General features: G+C 35.5%; 1 protein-coding gene across 6 annotated transcripts in view; it reads left to right on the forward strand.

The window, feature by feature from the left end:
* Positions 1-24,405, forward strand: part of NARS2 (asparaginyl-tRNA synthetase 2, mitochondrial) — a 102,364-nt gene that overhangs the window by 31,016 nt on the left and 46,943 nt on the right. For 5 of the 6 annotated variants that reach the window (XM_014859658.3, XM_044752480.2, XM_070490579.1 and 2 more), the window contains one exon: positions 19,444-19,538. The exons of the other annotated variant lie outside the window; for it this stretch is intronic. In XM_014859658.3, the coding sequence (XP_014715144.1) occupies positions 19,444-19,538 (95 nt within the window). The remainder of the gene's footprint in view (positions 1-19,443; positions 19,539-24,405) is intronic. 6 annotated transcript variants of the gene reach the window in all.

The raw sequence follows: 24,405 nt of genomic DNA on the forward strand, positions 1-24,405 counted from the left end.
CTGGATCAGTGAGAAGCCTACTTATATGACTTATTAATAATAGAGGAATCTCTAACATAACCTGCAAAGTAGAATGCAGTTTATCGAGCCTGTTTCCTTTGGCTTCAGTTTTTATAAATGAGATGCAGTCTGCTGGCATGCCAGGGCAATTCCTCTGGCACATAGTAGTCCCCTTTGAGAAAGACACAGCTTGATGGGGAACATAAAATTACCAAACCACAAATCTTTGGGGACTGTATGACAGATTTAGTTCCTGTGTTTTGTTTTATAGGATCAAAATTCCACACTTGGGAGAGGTTAATACACTTTTTTAAAAAAGCATTTTGAATCCTATAGCGTTATTTCTACTGCACAGGAGAAAAATATTGAAGCAACTTGGTATATTAGAGAGATGATTGTACTAGAAGCTGAGAAATCTAGATTCTATTACTGTCTTGCCAAAAACTGGTTTTATATGACATTTGGCTTAGCTTTTAACACATTTTTAAATTTTAAGGTCTTTTTTAAATAAAAGAGAAGTTGTATTAAGGTCTCATCTAACTCAAAGTTTCTTTGATTCTTTGTTATCTGTATCACGAAAGACATAGCCTCTCCGTAAACCCTTAATTGGGGTAAAGAAAGAAAATAGGACATTCATGGGTTATTTGGAGCTTACAGATGGTGAGTACTCTCCCTTTCTTTCATGTTCTTTAAAGGAAATTGCAGATTAGGGTAAACAGGGCAATGGCATTCTATTTTGATTTTAGACCTTTTAGATTTCCGTACCCTGCTTCATCTTTATGCATTCTGTTCTTAACTTTTCCTCTCTGGGAAAATGTGGGGGTGAGGGGACAAAGTAGAAAGCGGAAAAAGAGTAAAAGGAGATAAAATAGGATGTGGGTGCTTCAGTAACTATGGAGGTCAAATAAATTTTCCGTTGTCAATTATATTCCTTTCCACTATTCAGTTGACTGCTGCTTACCGTCTCCTTGCTACATACTTTACATGGAGGCAGAGTCAGACTTGTGTGGGTTTTTCTATTTCATTCCCTTGAGATTGTGAAACTACTCTGCTATATTTGTTCTGCTTTGAGAACAGATAACTAGATGGCAATTCAAAATGCTTATTTAATATTTTCTTGGAAATCCTCAAAGAAAGAGGGAGGATTTTAGATCCCTGATGTGATATGAAACTCACTGGGATACACACATTTTAAAATTTGGGGGTGGTTCTTAGATTCCCTTTTCTTGGTTCTGCATTTTCTGTCTTCCAATGGCAGAGTCACCTAGCAAAAATTTTCTTTTATACAGCATAGAGAAAGTCTGGGTTAAATTGTGTTGCTCTAATAAACTTTATATGATCAGGGAAAGCTTAATTGAATCATAGAATTTTAGAGTGGGAGAGACTAAAATCATAACCCATTGTGGTTTTCAAATGTTTTTGCTCAAAAGTCTTTTACAAACAAAATATTAAACTGAAAACCAATATATAAGCTAGATAAAAGTAATGACTGTGTTTATCAGGCAGCTCAGATCTGCATAGTTTGGTTGATAATTTTACACCAATCACCTATTTGAATGTCCAGCAGAACATTAGAAAGTTGGGAGATTGTAAGGAAAGTCTTAGTTCAGTAGGACTTTGTAACTATTGCAGGACAACCGTGACTCTTACCCACTAAATGCCCCTACAGATTTCCAAAGTATTTGCTAGGAAACATTATCGTCCCTATTGGGAAGCACTAATCTATAATCTCTCCCCCAGTAATCTTACCCAGTTCCAAATCTTTGTGTACATGTACATGCTGATGACTGCAAACTTGTCTCCAGCGCAAGCCTGTCTTTCTGAGCTCCAGATTTGTGGGAGCAGCTGCCTACTTGACATTTTTCCTATGATGTCTAATATACATTCCAACACAAAATGTCTTAAGTATAACTCCTGATGTCTTCCAAAGCCTCTTCCTCTTTCAGTCTTTCCCGTCTCAGTAAAAGTTACTGCTATCCACTCCGTTGCTTAAGTTCACCTTGAAGTGAAACTTGAACTTATGCTTCCTCTGCCCGTCTTCCCCAACCCCACATCTAATTTATCAGTAAATTTTGTTGACTTATGTCTACTAAATCCTCAATCTCCCTGTTTCTGTTTCCGGTCCCACCTGTCTAATTCAAGCCACTGTCTTTTCTTGCCTTGTGATCAGTCGCCTCACTTACAGTCTTGTCCCCTTTTGTCTGTTCTCCACTCAGACCCCAGTAATCATAATACACATCATGCTACAACTCTGCTTAAAACATTTCAGTGGTTACTTTGTGTTCTTAAAATAATATCCAAACTCCTTGTCATGATCTATAAAGGCACTATAATGATCTAACTCCTGCCTACCTCTCCAGCTGAATCTTTTAATACTTTCCCTGGTGCTTAATCTTCTCAAGCTACAGTAACCTGCCTTCTACTCCTTGAATATGTGAAGCCCCCTTCCCGCTTCCTGATCTCTCCAGTAGCTGTTCCTTGTGCCTGGAATAGTCTTCCCAAATCAGAGCATAGAAAATACATTCTTATCCTTCAGGTCCCTGCTTGCATGTTGCTGCTTCAGAGCACTTGCTTTCCCACTCCCCCCGTCCCTGACTCATTAATTCCAGCTTGTAATTATCTCGTTTCTTTATTAGTTTACATGTTCATTTTCTTTCTTCCCCATTTGACAATGCAAACTCTCAAAGAGGGCTGTGTTATTCATTGCTCTGTCTCCATGGTGTAGTACAGTGCCTGCATGAATGAATGACATGTTTATACAGGTCATTATGGATGTCCATAGGAGGGTCATCTCTCCCAGCCTAGGCAGAGTGTGGGCATTAGAAGAGGCTGTAGTAAGGAGGCTTCAGGAATAAGTGGTTTATGAGCTGAATCTTGAAAGACAAGTAAGAATTAGCCATGTGGATAAGAGAGGGAGCAATGCACTATGTACAAAGACCCAGAGGTTAGCAAGAAGATTTGCAGTTAAATATGATGAGAGTGCACAATGTGAGTATGAATTAGAGCAAGAAAGCTTTAGAAAGGTAAATGCCAGAAAGTGAAGTTTCTTTTATGCTAGTTCAAGGGAGGCTATGGGAAAACCATCAGAGATTTTTGTACTGTTTTCAGAGTAATCAAAATTTTAGTTTTATAAAGATTATTCTGGCAAGAGGCTTGACGTTTGATTCCAGGTTTTCAATATTGGAGACTATGAGACTTCAGCCTATAATTTCTTCTATTTATTAAGGCCTTGATTGTGTTAAGTAGCTCACTTTGTTTCCTGTCGGAGGAGACAGATTGTTCTGGTAGAGCTGTTCCCTAGATCTCTTTACACTAAAAAGTTACAGAGGACCCTGAAGAGCTTTTGTTTATGTGAGTTATATTCTTTTGATATTTGCCATATTAGAAATCAAAGCTGAGAAAATTTTTAAATGTTTATTACTTCACTTAAAATTATAAAAACTCACTATACTTTAGAATAAATAAAATGTGTCCTATGAAAATAAATATATTTTCTCAAATTAGTGTTTTATATGTTTGCATATCTCATTAATGTCTAACTAATATAAGACATCTATATTCTCTTATTTGTGTCTGATTCAGTCTGTTGCAATATGTTGTTTTGGTTGAAGTGTATTCAGAAATCTAGCCTCATATGGATATGTAGTTGGAAAAAGGAGGAGTATTCTAATAACCTTTTCAGATTCTTGTGGCTATTCTTGATACTATCCGCAACTCAAGTGGTAGTTTCTTCGAGATTGGTTACAGTGTAGAATCTGTCCTCGTATACTCATAGTGTGCTGATCTCTATACTCCTTTCATAATGTACTGATCTCTCTGCTGCCTGTTGCTTGTGCCTGGAGTACTCTTCCCAGTTCATACTACAACAAATATATTTTCATGCTTTCATACTCTGTTACATTGAAATTCTTTGGTCTAGCTTACAATTTGAGTGGATCTTTTACCCATACATAATTTTGTAGCATCATACATTTATTATTTGGAAAATATTGATTCTCTTAGTTATGCAGATCTTTTAAATGTCAACACATTTACATTCACTAATATCACTCTTAATCTCATCGAAAAAATCTGTAAATATTGGGAAGCTATCAAGCTCACAGTGGCTCAGATTTTATCATTGGTAAAAAATGCTGCCAGTTGTTTTCCTTGCAGTGATAGGTTCCCTTCATTCATTTTTGAGAAAACATCAGTATCCAAACTGAATATCCATGTCAGTCATTCTTGCAAGTAAATTGGTGTTCCGTGAATAAAGCAGCTCGTTCAACTCCTAACTCAAACAATCACACAAGTGCTTTTGCTCAAGACGACAGTTATTCTTCAGTATACAGCACAAGTGCGTTATGCGTACTTCCTGTTTGGTCACACCAAATATGAAAAAGACATACTGAGAGTCAAGATTTAATAAAATTAATAATTCGAACAGCTTCCTCAAGGACATTCTTAAGTGAAACTGGCTTTTTTTTTCATTCTGAGCACGTGGTGGTGAAGAATACAATGACCACTAGTCCAGTTTGGTACCACTACTGCCATGATTTGAACTGATATGAGATGCCAGCAGTTTTTACTTACTGTTGTTGCACCATCAGTGCAAATACCAACACAGTAGCAAAGACAAATAACTTGTTACTATTATTATGACAATAGTTTCGAAATCATGATCCTCATGAAAGGATCTTGGGAAACCCCAGGTAACCACAAGCCACACATTAAGAATCACTATTTTGATATAATGCAGTGTGAAATCTTAAATGCTGCGGGGGACAAAGGACATTGGTGTAACCACTTTGGAAAACAATTTGGCATAATCTACTAATGTCAAAGATATGAATACCCGATGACTCAGCAATACTACTCCATAAAAAAATATATCTCTTGACATTTACAAAAATGTACATAGTAGCATTATTCATGTTAGTTTCAAGATGGAAACAATTCAAATGTTAAGTCAGACACAGAGAAGTAATATAAAGAGTTTTTTCCCCCAGGTGTATTCAGGTACAATTAACGAAATTGTAAGATATTTAAAGTATACAGTGTGATGATTTAATATAGTTACATATTGTGAAAAGATTCCCCCCATTGAGTTAGTTAACACATTCACCACCTCACATATTTACCTTTTTTGGTGGGCAGAATAGGTAAGTTCTGCTCTTGTAGCAAATTTCAATTATATGATTCAGTCTATAGTCACTATCACCTATAGTCACCATGTTATACATTAGATCCTCAGACCTTATTCATCTTGTAACTGAAAGTTTGTACCCTTTTCTCAACCTTTCCCTGTTTGCCCCACCCCCTAGCCCCTGGCAACCACTTTTCTACTCTCTGTTTCTATGATTTCGACTTTTTTTTTTTAGATTCCACGTATAAGTGATACCATGAGTTGTCTTTCTCTGTCTGGCTTTTTTCACTTAGCATGATGTCTTCCAGGTTCATCCATGTTGTTGCAAATGACAGGATTTCCTTCTTTTTTGAAACAGTAGTATTTCATTGTGTGTGTATGTATATATTGTTGTTGGTGCCGTCAAGTGAATTCTGACTCCTAGCAACCCTGTGTAGAGCAGAGTGGAACCCTGCCCAATCTTTTTGCATCATCCTTTCACCTTCCATTGTTATATCAGACAATGCTCAGCTGCTATTCATAGGATTTTCATGGCCAATCTTTTGTAAGTGGGTGACCAGGTCCTTCTTCCTAGTCTGTCTTAGTCTGGAAGCTCCATGAAACCTGTCCACCATGAGTGACCCTGCTGGTATTTGAAATAATGGTAGCATAACTTTCAACGTCACAGCAACATGCACCTACCACAATCTGACAACCAACAGATGACTGGTGTGGGTCCCTGATGGGGAAACGAACCCAGGCTTCAGTGGTGAGAGGGCCAATTCTTAACCACTAAAGCACCAGGGCTGGCATATATATATATATATATACACATATAATATATATATATATATTATATATATCACATTTTCTTTGGCTGTTTATCTGTGGACGGACACTTAGGTTATTTTCATACCTTGGCTGTTGTGAATAATGCTGTTAGGAACTGGGAATACAGCTATTTCTTCAAGATAATGATTTTGTTTCCTTTGGATATAGACCCAGAAGTGGAATTGTTGAATCATATGGTAGTTCTATTTTTAATTTCTTAAGGAACCTCCATACTGTTTTCCATAGTAACTATACTAGTTTACATTCCCACCAACAGTGTACAAGGGTTCCCTTTTCTCCACATCCTCATCAGTATTTGTATCTTTTTGACAATATGCATCCTGACAGGTGTGAGGTGGTGTCTCACTGTGGTTTTGATTTGCATTTCCCTGATGATTAATGATAGTGAGCACCTTTTTGTGTACCTGTTGGCCATTTGTATGTCTTCTTTGGAAAAATTAAGGTCCTTTGCCCATTTTTTAATTAATTGGGTTATTGATTGATTGATTGATTGCTATTGAGTTATAGAAGTTCCTTGTATATTTTGGATATTAACCCCTTATCAGATATGTGGTTTGCAAATATTTTCTGCCGTTTCATAGGTTGCCTTTTTGTTTTGCTGATGGTTTTCTTTGCTATGCAGAAGCTTTTTGGTTTGATGTAGTCTCACTTGTTTGTTTTTGCTTTTGGTGTCGAATCTAAAAAATCATTGTCAAGACTGATGTCAAGGAGCTTACCCCCTTTGTTGAAGTTCTTCTAGTTTATGCTTAGTTTAGATCTTTAGTTTAGATCTGTCGTTCAAGTCTTTAATCCGTTTTGAGTTAATTTCTGTGTATGGTGTAAGATAGCTATCTGGTTTTATTCTTTTACATGTGGCTGTCCATTTTTCCCAACACCGTTTACTGAAAAGACTCTTCTTTCTCCATTGTATATTCTTGGCTCCCTTGTTATAAATTCATTGACCATATATGCTTGGGTTTATTTCTGGGCTCTCTATTCTGTTCCATTGATCTATGTGTCTGTTTTTATGCTAATACCGTGCTTTTTTGATAGCTTTGTCATATATTTTGAAATCAGGAAATGTGATGCACGTTCAGCTTTTTTCTTCTTTCTCGAGATTGCTTTGGCTGTTTGGAGTCTTTTGTGGTTCCATACAAATGTTGGGATTGTTTTTTCTATTTCTGTGAAAAATGCCTTTGGAATTTTGACAGGGATTTCATTGACTCTGTAGATCACTTTAGGTAGTGTGGACATTTTAACAATATTAGTTCTTCTGATCCATGAGCACAAAATATCTTTCCATTTATGTGTGGTGTCTTCAGTTTCTTCCATCAGTGTCTTAGTTTTCAGTGTACAAATCTTTCACCTCCTTGCTTAAATTTATTCCCTAGTATTTTACTCTTTTTGATGCAACTGTAAATGGGATTGTTTTCTTCATTTCTGATAGTTCATTGTTGGTGTATAGAAATACAACAGACTTCGGAAGATTGATTTTGTATTCTTCAACTTTACTGAATTCATTTATTCTAACAGTTTTTTGGTGGTATCTTTAGGGTTTTCTGTATATAACGTGTCATCTGCAAATAGTGGCAATTATACTTCTTTCTGATTTGGATACCTTTTCTTTCTTTTATTCCTTTTATTGCTCTGGCTAGGACTTGCAGTGCTGTGGTGAATGAAAGTGGTGAGAGTGGGCATCTTTGTCTCGTTCTTGATCTTAGAGGAAAGGCTTTCAGCATTTCACCATTGAGTATGATGATAGCCGTGGGCTTGTCATATATGGTCCTTATTATGTTGAGGTATGTTCCACCATACCTGCTTTGTTGAGTTTTTATCATGAAAGGATGTTGAATTTTGTCAGATGCTTTTTCTGCGTGTATTGAGATGATCGTATGATTTTTATCCTTCATTTTGTTAATGTGGTGTATCACATTAATTGATTTGTGGATGTTGAACCATCTTTGCATCCCTGGAATAACTCCCACATGATCATGGCGTATGGTCCTTTTAAGGTATTGTTAAATTTGGTTTGCTAACATTTTCTTGAGGATTTTTACATGTATTCGTCAGGGATATTGGCCTGTAATTTCTTTTCTTGTAGTGTCTTTGTCTCACTTTGGTATTATCAGGGTAATGCTACCCTCATAAAAATGAGTCTGAAGGTGTTCCCTTCTCTTATTTCTTAGAAGAGTTTGAGAATGATTGGTAGTAGTTCTTCATTAAATATTTTGTAGAATTCGCCAGTGAAACCATTTGGTTCTAAACTTTTTTTTAGTGGGATGTTTTTAGATTACTGATTCAATCTCCCTACTAGTAATTGGTTTGTTCAGATTTCCTATTTCTTCATGATTCAATCTTGGTAGGTGTATATTTCTAGGAATTTATCTATTTCTTCTAGGTTGTCCAATTTTTCAGCATGTAATTGTTCATAGTAGTCTCTTATGATCCTTTGTGTTTATGTGGTATCAGTTATAATGTCTCCTCTTTATAATTTTATTTGTTGAGTCTTCTCTCTTTTTCCTTGGTAAATTTAACTAGTGGTTTGTCTATTTTGTTTCTCTCTTAGTTTCATTGATCTTTTCTATTGTCTTTTTAGTTTCTGTTTCATGTATTTCTACTCTGATCCTTGTTATTTCCTTTCTGCTAGCTTTGGCTTAGTTTATTCTTAGAAAAGTAATATAACGTTTTGATGGTCAGGTTAACAGTTATCTTCGGGGAGGAAAGAGGAATTATTGGGGGGAGGGACACTAGAGTCTTCTCATGTTGTTACTGTTCTGTCTTGTGACCTGGGTGGCATTTATTTTGTGATAAATCATTGGGCTGTACATTTTCTGTGCTTTTCTGCATGTGTGTTGTATGTTGCAATAGAAAAGTTAGAGAAAAAAATTTCAGCAGGTTTTTAAAAAGTGGCATTTCAGCACTTTTATTAGAAATATACTCTTTGTGTTTCCTAAGTAAATTATCACATTTTAAAGTGCCTTAAACCTTGCTACCCCTGCATCAAAAAATGCCTTTTCTAGAGTTGTAATATGTTTAGAAATTGAATTTTTTGTTTGTATCAAGTGAGATTATATTCCTTATTCCTAGTATAGTATGCTTCCAAGTTACTAATAAGGAATGTTTTTAGATAATGTGGTGATAATTGTCAGCCCTGTTGCTCGGTGTTTATTTAATTATTGGTTTTATCATCTAATTATGAAACCTCTGGGCACATTTACAAAGTATAAAAAAATAAAAACAAACCAAAAAAACCCCACATTCCTGTTTCTGAATCTCATCTTTGCAATAAAGGAGCCAGAGTAAACATCAAGTTGTACCCTATATGAGTACAACCACCTCCACAGCTTCCTGGTGCTACGTGTATTCTGTCTGAGGAGTTCTTTTTCTCTCTCATTCATATTTGCTGAGACTGATAGAAATGAGACCATTTCTCTTGGCAAATGAAGGATATAGCATATTGATCATAGAGGCCCATATGTTGACTGACTTTTTTTAAACAGATGTTACTTTTTAGAGCAGTTTTAGGTTGACAGCAAAACTGAGCAAAGATAAAATATTTCCCATATACCCCTGCTCCCACACATGCATAGCCTTCCCCACCAGAGTGACACATTTGTTACAGTTGATGACTCTACATTGACACGTTATCACCCGAAGTCCATAGATTACATTAGGCTACACTCTTTGAGTTGTACATTCTGTGTGTTTGGAAAAATGCATAATGACATATATCCACCATTATAGTAGCATATATAGTGGTTTCACTGCTCTAAAAATCCCCCATGCTCTACCTCCCTCCCCCCTAACCCCTAGTCACCACTGGTCTTTTTACTGTCTCCACGGTTTTGCGTTTTCCAGAATGTCATATAGTTGGAATCACATAGCGTGTAGCCTTTTCAGATGGGCTTCTTTTATTTAGTAATATGCATTTGTTTCCTCCATGTCTTTTCATGGCTTGGTAGTTCATTTCTTTTTAGCATTGAATAATATTCCTTTATCTGGATGTACCACAGTTTATTTATCCATTCACGTAGTGAAGGACATCTTGGTTGCTTCCACATTTTGGCAATTATTAATAAAGCTGCTATAAACGTCTGTGTGCAGGTTTTTATGTGGGCATAAGTTTTCATCTCTTTTAGGTAAATACCCGGGAGTGCAATTGCTGGATTGTATGGCAAGAGTATGTTTAGTTTCGTAAGAAAACGCCAAACTGTCTTCCAAAGTGGCTGTGCCATTTTGCATCCCCACCAGCAATGAACGAGAGTTCCTGTTGTTCCACATTCTCACCAGCATTTGGTGTTGTCATTGTTCTGGATTTTGGCCATTCTAGTAAGTGTGTAGTGGTGTTGACTGGCTTTTCAGTGTGGTTGGCCAGGATACTGCTTGTGAGTCATTTTCTATGGATCGCGTGGTTCAGACATCCCCAACCTCAGCTGTTAAAATGAGCAGCAGTTAGTTTTTTCAGCAATCTGTAAGCCAATTTTCCTTGGAATGTTGGTACTCCTAAAGGAGAAAGAAACTTGGAGAAAGTTTTGTAAGTTCCTTTGGGCTATTCACAGACCAATTGATGAATGAGTGAATAAGTCAGGACTCTGTCAGTGTAACCTGCTCCAGACATATTCACAAGTTCCCAAACTCCCAGGAGCAAAGCTTCATATTAAATAACTTTTGTTTCACAGTGTTAAACCTTTGAAATTAAAAATACTGAAGTTCCTCAGGGACCGTGTCTCTTGTTCATTACTGTGTCCTGCATTTAGCTTAGTACCTAGCACATAGTAGTCACTCTGTAAATATTTGTTCAGTTGGAAAATGAATTGAAGTAGAGACTGGAAATATGGGAGATATCTATGTTTGAGATGAGACACAAATTTATTTCTCAATGGAAGACCTTAGGAAAGTCTCCATTCATGTTAATGCTAAGGAATACTTGATCAAAGATGCTTGAATAACCGGTAATAAAATGTACCATAAAGCTTCTAAATTAAAATACTGTGGTACTGGTGTACAAGTAAACCAGTGGAATAGAAGTGAAAGCTCAGAAATAGACCCAAGTACATGTGGAAATCTATAAAGAGACTATCTCAAATCACTGAAGTATCTCAAATCACTGAAGTAAGTGATGCTATGTCTGCTTGATGGCCGTATAATTGTATCAACCAGAAATAAGTTGCAGAATTTTTATTTACATTGTGGCACATAGTGTGATGTGAATATATGATTTTTTCCCTAAAGAACTGCAGGATAACAGTGCTGTGGTCATTTCTAGTGTTTCCAGCATGTCAGTAGTAATTTCTATGATTTTTAGAATTATGGTACATAATTCATCTACTCTTATCCCATCTCAACATATTTCTTTCAACCTTTGAGTATTTTCTCTTATTTCAGAGAAATAGTAGAATATAAAGACTTTTTTAAAGTACTGTACATTGAAATAAATATTGAGAATCAGAGCTTTCATTCATTATGAAAAATATTTCTGAAAATAAACCAGCAAGAATGCTTGGTATCTCATTACTTGCCCCATACTTATTGATTTTTGTCATTGTGGTGTTTTGATAGTGCCTAAAATACGTGTTTTATTTTATTTCTTTAGTTATCTTGTTTTCTATTTTTTAAGATAGAGCAAAAATATAATATTCAGAGATTTTGAAAGTTCATTTTTAGGGGCCGGCCCCGTGGCCAAGTGGTTAAGTTCGCACGCTCCGCTGCGGCAGCCCAGGGTTCCAGTCATGGGCGTGGACATGGCACTGCTTGTCAGGCCACATTGAGGCGGCGTCCCATATGCCACAACCAGAAGGACCTGCAACTAAGATGTAAACTATGTACCAGGGGGGATTTGGGGAGATAAAGCAGAAATAAACAAACAAACAAAAAGATTGGCCACAGTTGTTAGCTCAGGTACCAATCTTCAAAAAAAAAAAAGTTCATTTTTAAGTTGGTTATTTTGAATGTTAGAATTCATTTTCCCTTACAGAAATATACAATAATTATATTCACAGGACAGCCGTAAGACTGTTTAATGGATTATATAGATAAAATACTGCAACTGTTAATGAAAACTTAGAGAACACCAGGTAAACAAAACAAAAACAGTGAAACTGAAGGAGAAACAGTTTCTTTTATGCTTGAAAATAGGAGAATTAAGTATTGACACATAATATGCTGTACATTTTTAAAAGCTGTAAATATTGATCTGTAGTTTTTTGTAATTTTAAACATTCAGAAAGCACAGAGAATAATACAATAAACAACCAAATGCTTTCACCCAGCTCAGTATTTTGCTTCAGAAACTTTTTAAAGATAGAAAACATGGCATTTTAAATGTTATGTTTAATTTTTACTTTAAAACTTATGACTCTTATAGTGCTTAATATAGGTTTGGGCCATTTTGAGATTTATAAGTGTAAAGAGAGAAGGAAGTAAAGAAACTGTCCCAGCGGTAACTGGGGATGCTTTGTAGAGAACAGAAGGGTATATGAGAGAGTGCACAGATACACGCCTCCTTTGGAACGGAGTGAGCCACATCCTGGAGAAAGCAGAAAAAGATGAAATTGAAGAGAGCTCTTTTTCAGTGATCAGAAGATTATATTGATGATTCTGTCTTATCATCTCTTCTAAATCTTCTTGTTTGATGGATGTCAAAATTAGGGAAACAGTGTTGGGAAGGTGGGCAGAGGAGAGAAGATGTCTTTTATATTTAGCCAAAAATGGTATTTAATTACATGGGATACCTACAGATTACGTGTTTATGACTGAGAGTGTATAGGAGGAAGATAGAATCACAAGAGTCACACTATTTACTTCTCTGAAGAAAATGAAGAGTTTCCTCTAAGCCACTTTAAACTTACAGCTATATATTCAAAATATATTCTCTACCTTTTGTATTTTTAAGAATTCTTGTAGGTGTTAAGATGATGGTGATATTAAAGAAAAGCCACAGTAAACACCTATTTACAGCTCTACTAGGAAAGTAATAGAGAATTATAAGCAGTATAGTTATAGAAGTTAATATAAGAAACAGAAGTTTCCTTCTCTGATACTACCTGTTTATCAGTGCCTATGTTGAAAGCAAACATCACACTGAAGGTGCACTCAGGTATCTTTTAGACCAGCAAAGCCATGACATTGCTAGAAGCTTTTATCGCTAAATGTGCTACATATGTTTTTTGTGCTTTTTTTTGCTTCTTCATCAGACTTTGCCTCTTCTGCTGTCTGATTGCTAACCCCTTCTGCTCACATTTGACAAGACTCTTTTGGTCAGCAAGTGTTTATGAAACAATTATTTATCTCTCGCTGTGCTAGATGCTTAGCATACCAAGATGTATGAGCTCGATCTCTACTCAGAGAACTCAGAATCGTTGGCCTTCTCTTCTCTTGGCATGCCCTGACTCTGTTTTTGTTATAAGTAGTGCAGTGTTAGACTTTCCTAGCTACCTATATTCTCCCTGGTATTTGATTGTGTTCCCTGCCTTGTTCTTGGCTTTTTGATTTTCCTATTGGTGCTGACCAAAGGAATCCATGCTACCGTAGGACGAAAGATAAAATTGTTAGTGTTTATGTGATAAAGAATACAGAGAAAATAAAACTGGTATACTGTTTACTTTGAGTATTTGCTGATAATACCTCAAAGCCCCACTTTTTAAGAAATAAGTTATTTTAAATTTATTTTTTGAATAGGTAATGTGGTTCATAGTTCAAAAGGTACCAATTTAGAAGTACAAAAGAGGGGGCCAGCCCCATGGCATAGTGGTTAAGTTCAGCATGCTCTGCTTCAGCAGCCTGGGTTCGCAAGTTCAGATCTCAGGCACGGACCTACACCACTTGTCAGCTATGCAGTGGTGGCAACCTACATATAAAGTGGAGGAGGATTGGCACAGATGTTAGCTCAGGGCTAATCTTCCTCAAGCAAAAAAAAAAAAAAAAAAAGAGGAGGGTTGGCAGAGATGTTAGCTCAGGGCTAATCTTCCTCAGAGGGAAAAAAAAAAGTACAGAAGGATTCCTTCCCACTTTTGTTTCCCAGTGATCTAGTTTCCTTCTCTAGAATCAACCACTGTTAACTGTTTCTTGTGAATCCTGAAAATATTGTGTAGCAATATCACGTTATGGTTAAGGATAGAGTTTCTAGAGCCTGACCACTTTGGTTCATAGTCTGAGTCATGTTAGGCAAGTTAAATTATTAATCTCTGTGTCTCAATTTTCTCCTCTGTAAATGGGGATACTAGTACTTAGCTCATTGGGTTGCTTGTAAACTCCTCAGCACAGTACTGGCACGAAGTAAATGCTTAGTGCAGATTGGCTATGGTCGTTTTTATAGAAAGAAGTATGTGCATCTGAACATGTATTTGTTTAATCTCAGGAATGTAGAGTTGAGTTAAACATAATTTTCATTCATGGCACACTATTGTTATTGGTCTTTGTGAGGCCCTTGTATTGTATCACTGTGTAACAAAAGCATTTGTTCTTTCCCATGAGTCTGTGGGTTATTGGGGTAGTTCTGATCTGGGTTGGGCTTGGTCAGCTGACAGGTTGGCTGGGAACTGGCCAGTCTGCGACCCATCTCTTCTCCATGTGTCTCTCAAAGTCTTCCATCATGCTGATCAGGGTGTGATCTCTTTGGTGGTATAGGTCTGAAAAAGAATGTGGAAATGCACAAGCACTTTTTCACGCCTCTATTTTTGTCAATTTTTTTTTACCATACCATTGGCCAAAACAAGTCACATGGCCAACCTCAGAGTTAATGTGTGATATGCCAAGGGGTGCTCATCCAGAGAGGAGTGAAAAATTGGAGCCATGATTGCAATTAATCTAACACAGTCCACTCTGTAGTAACTGCAATTGAGACTGCATTCGGGTCTTGGAACTACCATTGGTCAGTAGTAGAGAAGACAAGCTAGAAACTAGAGAGCTCCAAGCATCTCGGTGTGTGTCACTCTGTCAGACTGCCACAATCTTCTGAGAGTAATGACTGTTCAACTTCATTTTCTCCTCTCAACTCTTGTGCACATTCCTCTCCAACAATAGATGGCCAACTGTAACCTGCAACCGTGCAGGAAAAGGGATTCTAGGAAACAGAGTCCTCAGTTTAGATGGGAGCAGTAATGCCAAGCTGACAAAACACAATCCAAAGTAGCCCCTTTCTTGTTTTATTTTTTCCCCTTTATCCCAATACCCACTCCCACTGTGTATTCTTCTCCCTCTTGGAAGTACTCACTTTAATATCTTTGATATATCTTTTATTATGTATGTAGCCTCATAAAATATGAGTGATCTTTTGTGTGCATGTTGTTTTAGTTTACATTAATGATAATGTATTATGTATCTTGTTTCCTACTTTTTTCTGTTTAACTATTTGTTTTGAAATTCTATCCATGTTCCTGTGGGTACATCAATTTGTCTCTTCTCATTGCTACAGAATATTCAATGGTATTTGTCTGCTACATTTTACGTATCCATTCTTCTAGTAATGGAGCCTGAGGTTGTTTTCAATTCTAAATTACACCCAGAAAAAAATACTGCAATAAATAGTCATATATATTCCCTAATAGACTTGTATGAAAATTTCTCTAGAATATATATCCAGGAGTGGAATTCCTAGGTCATAGATATGTACATTCTTAATTTCACTAAGTTCTCTAGAATAGCAGTACCAGTTTATGCTATACTGGCATTACCTAAGGGTTCCTGTTTCTCTATCAATTAGTTTTCTGTCGCTGTGTAAAAAATTACCACAAACAGCACCCCTTTATTAGCTCTCAGTTCTATAGGTCAGTGGTCCAGGATGGTATGGCTGGGTTCTCTACTCAAGGTCTCACAAGGCTGAAACCATCATGTCAGCCAGCTGCATTTTCATGGAACTTGAAGCTCTCTTCCACACTTATTCCTGCTGTCAGCAGAATTCAATTCCTTGCAGTTGTAGGACTGAAGTTCCCATTTTGTTGCTGGCTGCTGGTCAAGTTGCTCTCAGCTCCTAGAGACTGCTCTAATCACCTTTCTACGTGTCCTTCTCTATCTTTAACCAGCAACAGCATGTCAGATCCTTCTTATGTGTCAAATCTCTGACTTCCTCTTCTATAACCAGCTGTAGAGAACTTTCTGCTTTTAAAGCACTCACGTGATGGGGTCAGGAACACTCAGAAAATCTCCAAATCTTGAGGCCATGTGATTTGGAACTTTAATTAAACTTCCAAAATCTCTTCGTATCACTACCTGGCTTGGTGGTTGATTAAATAAACCAGGGGCTGAGAATCTTGGGGTGCATCTTAGCAATCTGCCTACCACATCCTGCATTTACACCTACACTTCATATTGTACTGCTTTCTGATCTTTGGCAGTCTGATATATGTGATGAATTCTTAACATGGCTCATTTTAATTTGTGTTTCTCTACTTCATAGTGAATTTGAGTGTTTCTTTATGTATCTTAACTGTTTGAATTTTCCTTTCTGTAAATCTGCTTTTCATATCCCTTGCCCAGTTGGGGTCAGCTTATTTTCTCTTTTTTGTTTCCTGGCAGGAGATCCTTATATATTCTGTCCATTAATCACTTGTCAATTTTTAGATGTTGAAAATATTTTATTTTTAAGCTGTAGTTCTTCTAACTTTGCCTATATCTTCTTTTATTAAATAGAAATCCTTAATTTTAACATAGTTAAATTTTTCAGTTTTTCAATTTATCAGTCGCAATTTGAGGATCTTGTTAAATAAATCCTTACCCATTGGCAAAGTCACAAAGTTAGATGCTTAATTCATATATTTTTATTCTTTCTTCATTACTAACAGAAGTATTTAAGATTTTGAATCTTAAATTTGCAATCCTGTGTTAGTAGTCTTTGACCCTGTCATAATCCAATAATTACTTGTTTGTATATGTTTTTTTAAAAATTGAGGTGAAATTCATATAACATAAAATTAACCATTTTAAAGGGTACATTTCAGTGGCATATAGTACATTTTCAATGTTATAGAACTACCACCTCTGTCAAGTTCCAAAATATTTTTATTATCTCCAAAGAAAATCCATGCCATTAAGTAGTCACTTCCCATTTCTCCTTCCCCATAGACCATGGCTCTCACCAGTCAGTCTGTGGATTTACTGTTCTAGATATTTCGTATAAATGGGATCATACAATATGCGACCTTTTGTGTCGTTTTTTTTTTCCACTCAGCATAATGCTTTCAAGGTTTAGCCATGTTTTAGCATATGTAAGTACTTCATTCCGTCTAATGGCAGAATATTATTCTGTTGTTTGTATATATTACATTTTGTTTATCCGTTTATCTGTTGATAGACATTTGAGTTGTTTCCACCTTTGGCTGTTCTGAATAGTGCTGTTATGAACATTAATGTACAAGCATTTATTTGAGTATCTGGTTTTAATTCTTTCAAGTCTATACCTCGGAGTAGAATTGGTAGATTATTCTTGTTTGTCTTTTTAAGGAACCACCTGAAACTCTTTTTCCCAAGTAACTGCACCATTTCTAGTTTCGTTCATTATGGTCAAAGAAGATAATTTGTATGATCTCAATCTTTTTAAATTTATCGAGACTTGTTTTATGTCCTAGCATATGGTCTGTCCTAGACAATGTTCCATGTGCACCTGAGAAGGATGTGCGGTCTACTGTTGTTGAGTGGACTCTACCATTTTTAGGTTTCCTCTTTCTTGATTCAGCATTCATTTTGTTGCTATAAACCTTTGACTATTTTCCAGAGTTTCCACAGTTGATTCTGACAGTTTTGACTCACTATCTTCAGTTTTCCTGTGGAGGAACAGGCCTTCAGAGCTACCTATCCTACTATTTTTGCTGATGTCACTCTCAGCAATTACTTTTTAAAACAATATTCTATAATGTCCTTTTAATATCCTGAAATAAAATTTGTAGGTAATATAACTTAATACACACAAATTTTTTTTTAAAAAATCAATGTAATGTGTTAATTGTAATGTAAAGGAGAAATAAAAGGAGATAATTTATGACAAAGTAGTTTGAATTTCAGTAAGTGCTTTCCTATGACATTGAAGAAAGCATAATGAAGTAGCGATATGTTTGTACCTGTTTAAATAAGTTGGATTTCAGAGATGTGAGAAGGTCAGATTCCATTTTGTACAAATGCTAATAAATGAAAGACTAAAATCTAATCATAAAGGCTAGACTTTTTTATATGCACAGTGAGTGAGAGAAATCACTTTAAGTCAGGATAAAACACCGCTACAAGTTATAAACTAAAGAGGTGAAGGAAAGGAGAAAGTATAATATTCTTGCAAATGTGCTGGGCCTTATTTGAAAAGTAATTATTTAGTAAATAGTGAAGAAACAGAGAACGTATCTTTAATTTTGAGATTTTGTTGGTCAGATAAAATATTTTAGTCTTAAATACTTAAGACTGTTGTTTCCAAGGGGAAACAATATCCTTTCAGTAATAATGGGATTCAAAGATAGATTTTAAGAAAGCAATGATAGGACATTTGGGACCAGTATCAGAGTAAGTTAAAAAAAAATAAACGATTACAAAATAAATAAATGATTTCAATTGGTAAGTTTTACAGTAGATTTCTCATTCACACACACACCCCTATACATAATATGCAATAGTTTTAGAACAACCAATGGAATTAAATAAGATCCTTCATTTCATTTGTTTCTGTAACTCAATATTTGGTACTAAGTCTCTTAAAAGGAGTGTTATATCCTCTATTGCATATTTAAAATTGGCTTTGTTGCTTTTACAGTAACTGCAGCATTACACAAAAACATTTTCAATAATTGCACAATTTGAAATTTGAGTAGGTAAATTAGCTTCCTTCCCATTAAAGGGTATAATAGCCATAACTTGATCCAGAGGCTTTCTTAATTATGCTATTTAAATTGTGTTTGACCTCCAAATAATTTTTTTAGCTTACTTGTTATAAATATCAGCTGGCTTGTTTCCTGCCCTTTTCAAATACTGTTTGCACCTTATCTATAGTGTAAGTTTATAAAAATCTTTAAATCTAATTGCTCATGTTGTCTTTTAAAGATAGGGTCCTGTTCTCACCTCCTAGTTGTGGTGAAAATTAAATGAAATAATGTGTTTAAAAGTTTATAAAGAGCTGTATTAAAATTATGATTATTAACAGCTTAATAATATGACAACTCATGTTCTAAAGTCTCTTCCCTTGAGAAATTTAAATCTCAATCATGAGTCAAAACTTTAAGAGATTATGTAATTCTCCCCATTTAAAATTTTTAGTTCATAAAATCTTTTTTAAGGAGAATTGTATTTCGTGACAGAAGTACTTTGTCCTTTGGTAGTTGTATGTTTTGGAAATATGGAACAAATTCCTGGACCCGAGCAATTTCCAAGCAGGCATTTTCTCTTTTAAAGATGTGTGCTGAGAACTGCCCTTATTTTCGTGAGATGACCTGTCCTCACATATGTTTCATTGCATTATGGTTTTTAGTTGTGGTGCATATGTGACTGTAGAAAGCAGAGCAAAACACGTAATAGCTTTTTGTGGTTTTCCTTTGCAGCCTTCAAGCAAAGTAAAGGTCCCTGAGGAGAATTTCTTCAATGTTCCTGCTTTCTTAACTGTCTCGGGACAGCTTCACCTAGAAGTGATGTCAGGGTACAGAATTTTATTTTCTCTTTTGCTTTAATGGACTACTGATTATGGGCTGGGTGAGATGCAATAATGCTTCCTTTCCCAATGCTAAAACCTGAAAATTGAAATTCATGTTTATGATTAGTCCACTTGAATTCACCAGAAGTACATTGAGATTGACAATTTGACAATATCCAATTTTCTTACTTTAAAAAAACCCACATTAGTCTAGACTTTTGTTTTTAATGAAAAATGTAACAGTGGAAATATGAAGTTGTGATTTTCTTTTCTTTTTACTACTCTTTTTTTGCTTAAATCTCAAAATATGTAATCAAGATTTAACTATAATTAATCATGTTTATGAAAGTAAAAGCAGTTATAGTTTACACCTCAACTAGGTATTAGCCCCTATCATTTAAAGAAGAAAGGTACCTGGAACAGATGGAAGAAAAATTTTTCTGCTAATTTGTCTAAATTAAGAAAATTAACCCACAGGGCCATCACGAGAGGCGTATGGCAACTTAGAAAGTCTTAGAAGTTAGATTGCATTAATTTTAGCCACTCTCAGACCTCTGAAAAGTCACTATACTCCTTTTGGCCCAACTTTCCCTTTTCTTTAACACAGAGGATTGGACAGGAAGATCTTTAAAGTCCCATCTAAATCTTCTATTCTGTGATTCTGTGGGTAATTTCTTAATGCTAACTCAGCAAGTACTCAGTCTTCTTTATATATCTTTGTTTTCTCATACAGAGATTGAGACTTAAAAATCTCTTCAGGAAATGGCTCCAGTGAAAACAAGGGAATCTTTGTGCATTTCCCATTGTTTTTAAAATGCGCAGGTGGGAAAATTCAGGAGAAGTAGTATAGAATAGTGTTGATGTTTGTTTTTTATATACTTTACTGACAGGATGCAAAGTGAATGGTGAAATAGAGATGGTCATAAAAATAACATGTTTTTACTTAGATTCTTTTCTCACTTATCTTTGAGACAGAAAGATGTTATTTGATAATTCCAATAACTAAATAATTGACAGTATTATCATGCAGAAAAACTATCATCATAATAGCCCTGTGAGATTGTAGGATTTGCAGAGCTGTATGTAGGAAAGGCCAGGTCAGGTATGTCATGGAAAGTGCCTTATGCCTGTCACAGTATAACTTTAAAAAATTAAAAACATGACTCATGCAAATATTAAGTGAGCATATATCAAATATTTTATTCAATTCATTAATTACTGAGAGAACAAGTAAAATAGGCTAGTTGAAAGAGCATTTGAGGAGCTCTGTATTCATAGGCCATTTAATGAAGGAATTTTAGAATAAGATGGCTAGGTTACAATAAACCTAACCTTTGGAATTTTCTCTTCTGACGAAAATGATTTGCAACTCTGCTGAACAAAAATGTGCAAGTTAACATGTAACTTTACTTAATCTGGGATATTTAATTTGATAGTAAATAGAATAATGGAGCAAAGTACATTCCCTTTAGTAATTAAATAGCCTTCGAAAGGGTCTGTGCCCCCATATTATGTTGAAAGGACATGCTGTCTGCCTTTTGGCCTTATATCCGAGTTTTGGATAACCTTTCTTAACTGTCTTTCAATATTCATTTCTTTTATCTCTGAAGTTAGAGGCAAGATGTCTTCCCCTCAGAAGTATCATAACATGTGAAAGGTGTGAACTTACCAAACGTTTGTCTCTCTATCATAATGCCGCTAGTGGAGTAGATAGGTTCCCTCTTTCCTAGTAAAATGCAGTGAACCACAGTGCACAGTGAAACTTGACAGAAGGCTAAATTGGCACAATATGAGGTTTTTTTTACTGTGTTATGAAGTATTTCTAATAATGTCAATCAAATGTTCCTAGTATAATATGCGTAGTTCTAGGACTATTAATATACAGTACATCATGTTTCAGATTCATGTGTGATTTAATCTCCAATAAGAAATTGTTAGCTTTCTTTCTCTCAGCTTTGTTTTTCTTTAACTTTATTTAACAGACTTTTAAAATGGAGTAAATGGTAGTTAAATTTAGAAGGTTAACATTTTCCAAAAAGATATCTGTGTTGGTTTAGTGGATTTATGGCTCCATTTTAAAGTTTAATCTTGTTGTTGTTTTTAAATAAAACTTTCTATCTTTGAATATTTTTTAAATGTAGAAAAGTTGCAAAGATAGTGCCAACTTTTGTATACCTCCTGCCCAGTTTCCCCCATTGTTAACATCTTACATTACCATGGTACATTTCTCAAAACTAAGAACCCGATGTTAGTAGTACATGACTATTAACTAATTCCAGGCTTTATTTGGATTTCACCAGTTATCCATCAGTGCGTTCTTTCTTTTCCCAGCATCCACTTCAGGGTACCACATTACATTTATTTGTCGTGTTTCCCCACTCTCTTCTCGTCTGTAATAGTTTCTCAGTCTTTCCTTGTTTTTCACAACTTGTGGAATGTATCCCAATCTGGACTTGCCTGATGTTTTTCTCATGATTAGACGGGAGTTATATGAGTTTTGGAAGGAATACCACGGAGGTGAAGTGCCCTTCCCATCATATCATATCAGGGAGCATGCGATGTCCATATGGTGATCTTAACCTTCATGACTTGGATAAGGTGGTGTTTGCCAAGTTCCTCCACTGAAAATGTACTATTTTCTCCTTTCTTTACTCCGTTCTTTGGAAGTGAGTCACTAAGTCTAGCCTACCCCCACTGGAGGTGGGAGTGAGGGGTTGGGAAGTAGGGGATGGAATTAAGTACCACCTCCCAGAAGGGGAAGTATTTGGAATTCTTCTGTATGGAAGATTTTTTGTCTCTTCACCCCTTATTTATATATTTATATAATCGTTTATGTCAAGATGGACACACATGTATATTTATTTTATAGTTTGTGTTATACTTCAATTCTATGTTATTTATTTTATTGCTCAAACTGTTTTAGTTTTAGCTATTGGAAATTCTTTCAGATAGACTCTTGTGTCCTTTGACGTGTCCCTATCCTTTTGTTTTTTGAGTACTTCCTTATTCTCCAGTACTGTGAGATATCCCAGATTTATGTATTTGTTTGTATATTTTATTTTGTTTACAACTGATGAAGCTACACTGACATTGTTTATTATCAGTCAAAGTTCTTAGTTTACATTAGGGTTCACTCTTCATGGTGTACACTTTGTAGGTTTGGACAAATGTGTAATGACCCGTATCCACCATTATAGTATGGCACAGAATAGTTTCACTGCTCTAAAAACTAGTTCCTCTGTGTTCCTCCTCTTCATCCCTCCCTCCTACCTAACCCCTGGTAATCACTCATCTTTTACTGTCTCCAAAGTTTTGCCTTTTCCAGAATGTCACATAGTTGAAACCATGCAATGTGTGATCTTTTCATACTGCCTTCTTTCACTTAATAATATGCATTTAAGGTTCCTCCATATCTTTTCATGGCTTAATAGCTCTTTTTTTTTTTTGGCGCTGAATACTCTTCCATTAATGGATGTACCATTATTTATGCTTTTTTATTTATGTTTATTTATCCATTCACCTACTGAAGGACATCTTGGTTGCTTCCAACTTTTGGCAATTATCACAGGCTTATTTTGTATTCTCCCTGTGCTAGCCCTGGAATCAGCCCATTTCTCCAAGCTGCCCTGGTTCCTTTTACTGGAAAATCATATTTAGAAACCAGAATTTAGTCACTGGTTATCTTGCTGCTACTGGGGGATTATTGCTTCTAAGCGCTCTCAGTGCACAGAGCTATAGCCGTTTTTCTTTTCATTTTTTTTGCTGGGTAAGATTTGCCCTGAGCTTATGGCTATGGCCAGTCTTTCTCTTTTTTTTCTTTTTTTTCCCTCCCCAAAGCTCTGGTACATAGTTGTATATTCTAGTTGTAAGTCCTTCTAGTTTGTCTATGTGAGATGCTGCCACATCATGGCTACCGACAGACAAGAGGTGTGGTTCCACGCCTGGGAACCCAGGCTGCTGAAGCAGAGAATGCCCAACTTTAACCACTAGGCTATGAGGGCTGGCTCATAAATATGTTTTTTAAATAAGAGAAAGCTAAGCATTTTTGTTACTTTCTGCCTATAAATGTAATTTGTAAGTGGGATGTTCATTCTGAGAGAATTAGGAATGTTCTAAATTGTAAAACCTACAATTAAGAAATGTCATGTAATAAAATTCTCTGTTTCTTGTCGTTAAAGCCAGAATTGGAGGAAGGCTTAGCCTGAAGTATTTGAAAGAGTTTTTGATTATTGTTTTTTTTCGTTTTTTTGTTGGTTTTGTTTTGTTTTTTCTTTTGTTGTTTTGTTACAGGTGTTTTTTTCTTATTGGGAATTTTTTTTCCTAAGCTATGAAGTCAAGCATGTTCCTTGAAGATTGCTGTTGGAAGTATAAATTGCTGCTGCCTCTCTAGAGGAACACCTTTTCACCCAGAATTTCATTTCTAGGAATTTTTCTTAAGGAAATAATTTGACAGCTTTATAAAGATGTATAAACAAAAATGTTGAAAGCAACTTTGGTTGCTTATACTAGTGAAAAGTTACTAACAACCTAAATGTCCATTTAAGAAGATTGATTAATCCTCAGTATACCAAGAAAATAGTCATCACCATTTACCATCTGGGAATAATGGACCTTATTTTTAAGCCATTTTATGAATAATTCACAGAAGTAAAAATAAAGGGATAGCAAAAATCAACTTTATTAGAATTTAATAAGAATTTAAATATAGCAAACCCATATTTTTAAAAACTGCTTTATTGAGAGTTTACTTACATAAAATTCACCAATTTAAAGTGTACAATTTAGTGAGTTTTAGTATATTTTCACAGTTGTTCAAACATCACCATAATGGAATTGAAGAATATTTTTATTACCCAAAAAGAAACTTTTTCCT

The sequence above is a fragment of the Equus asinus genome, chromosome 20 (genome assembly GCF_041296235.1).
Source record: "Equus asinus isolate D_3611 breed Donkey chromosome 20, EquAss-T2T_v2, whole genome shotgun sequence".
Lineage (NCBI taxonomy): Eukaryota > Metazoa > Chordata > Mammalia > Perissodactyla > Equidae > Equus > Equus asinus.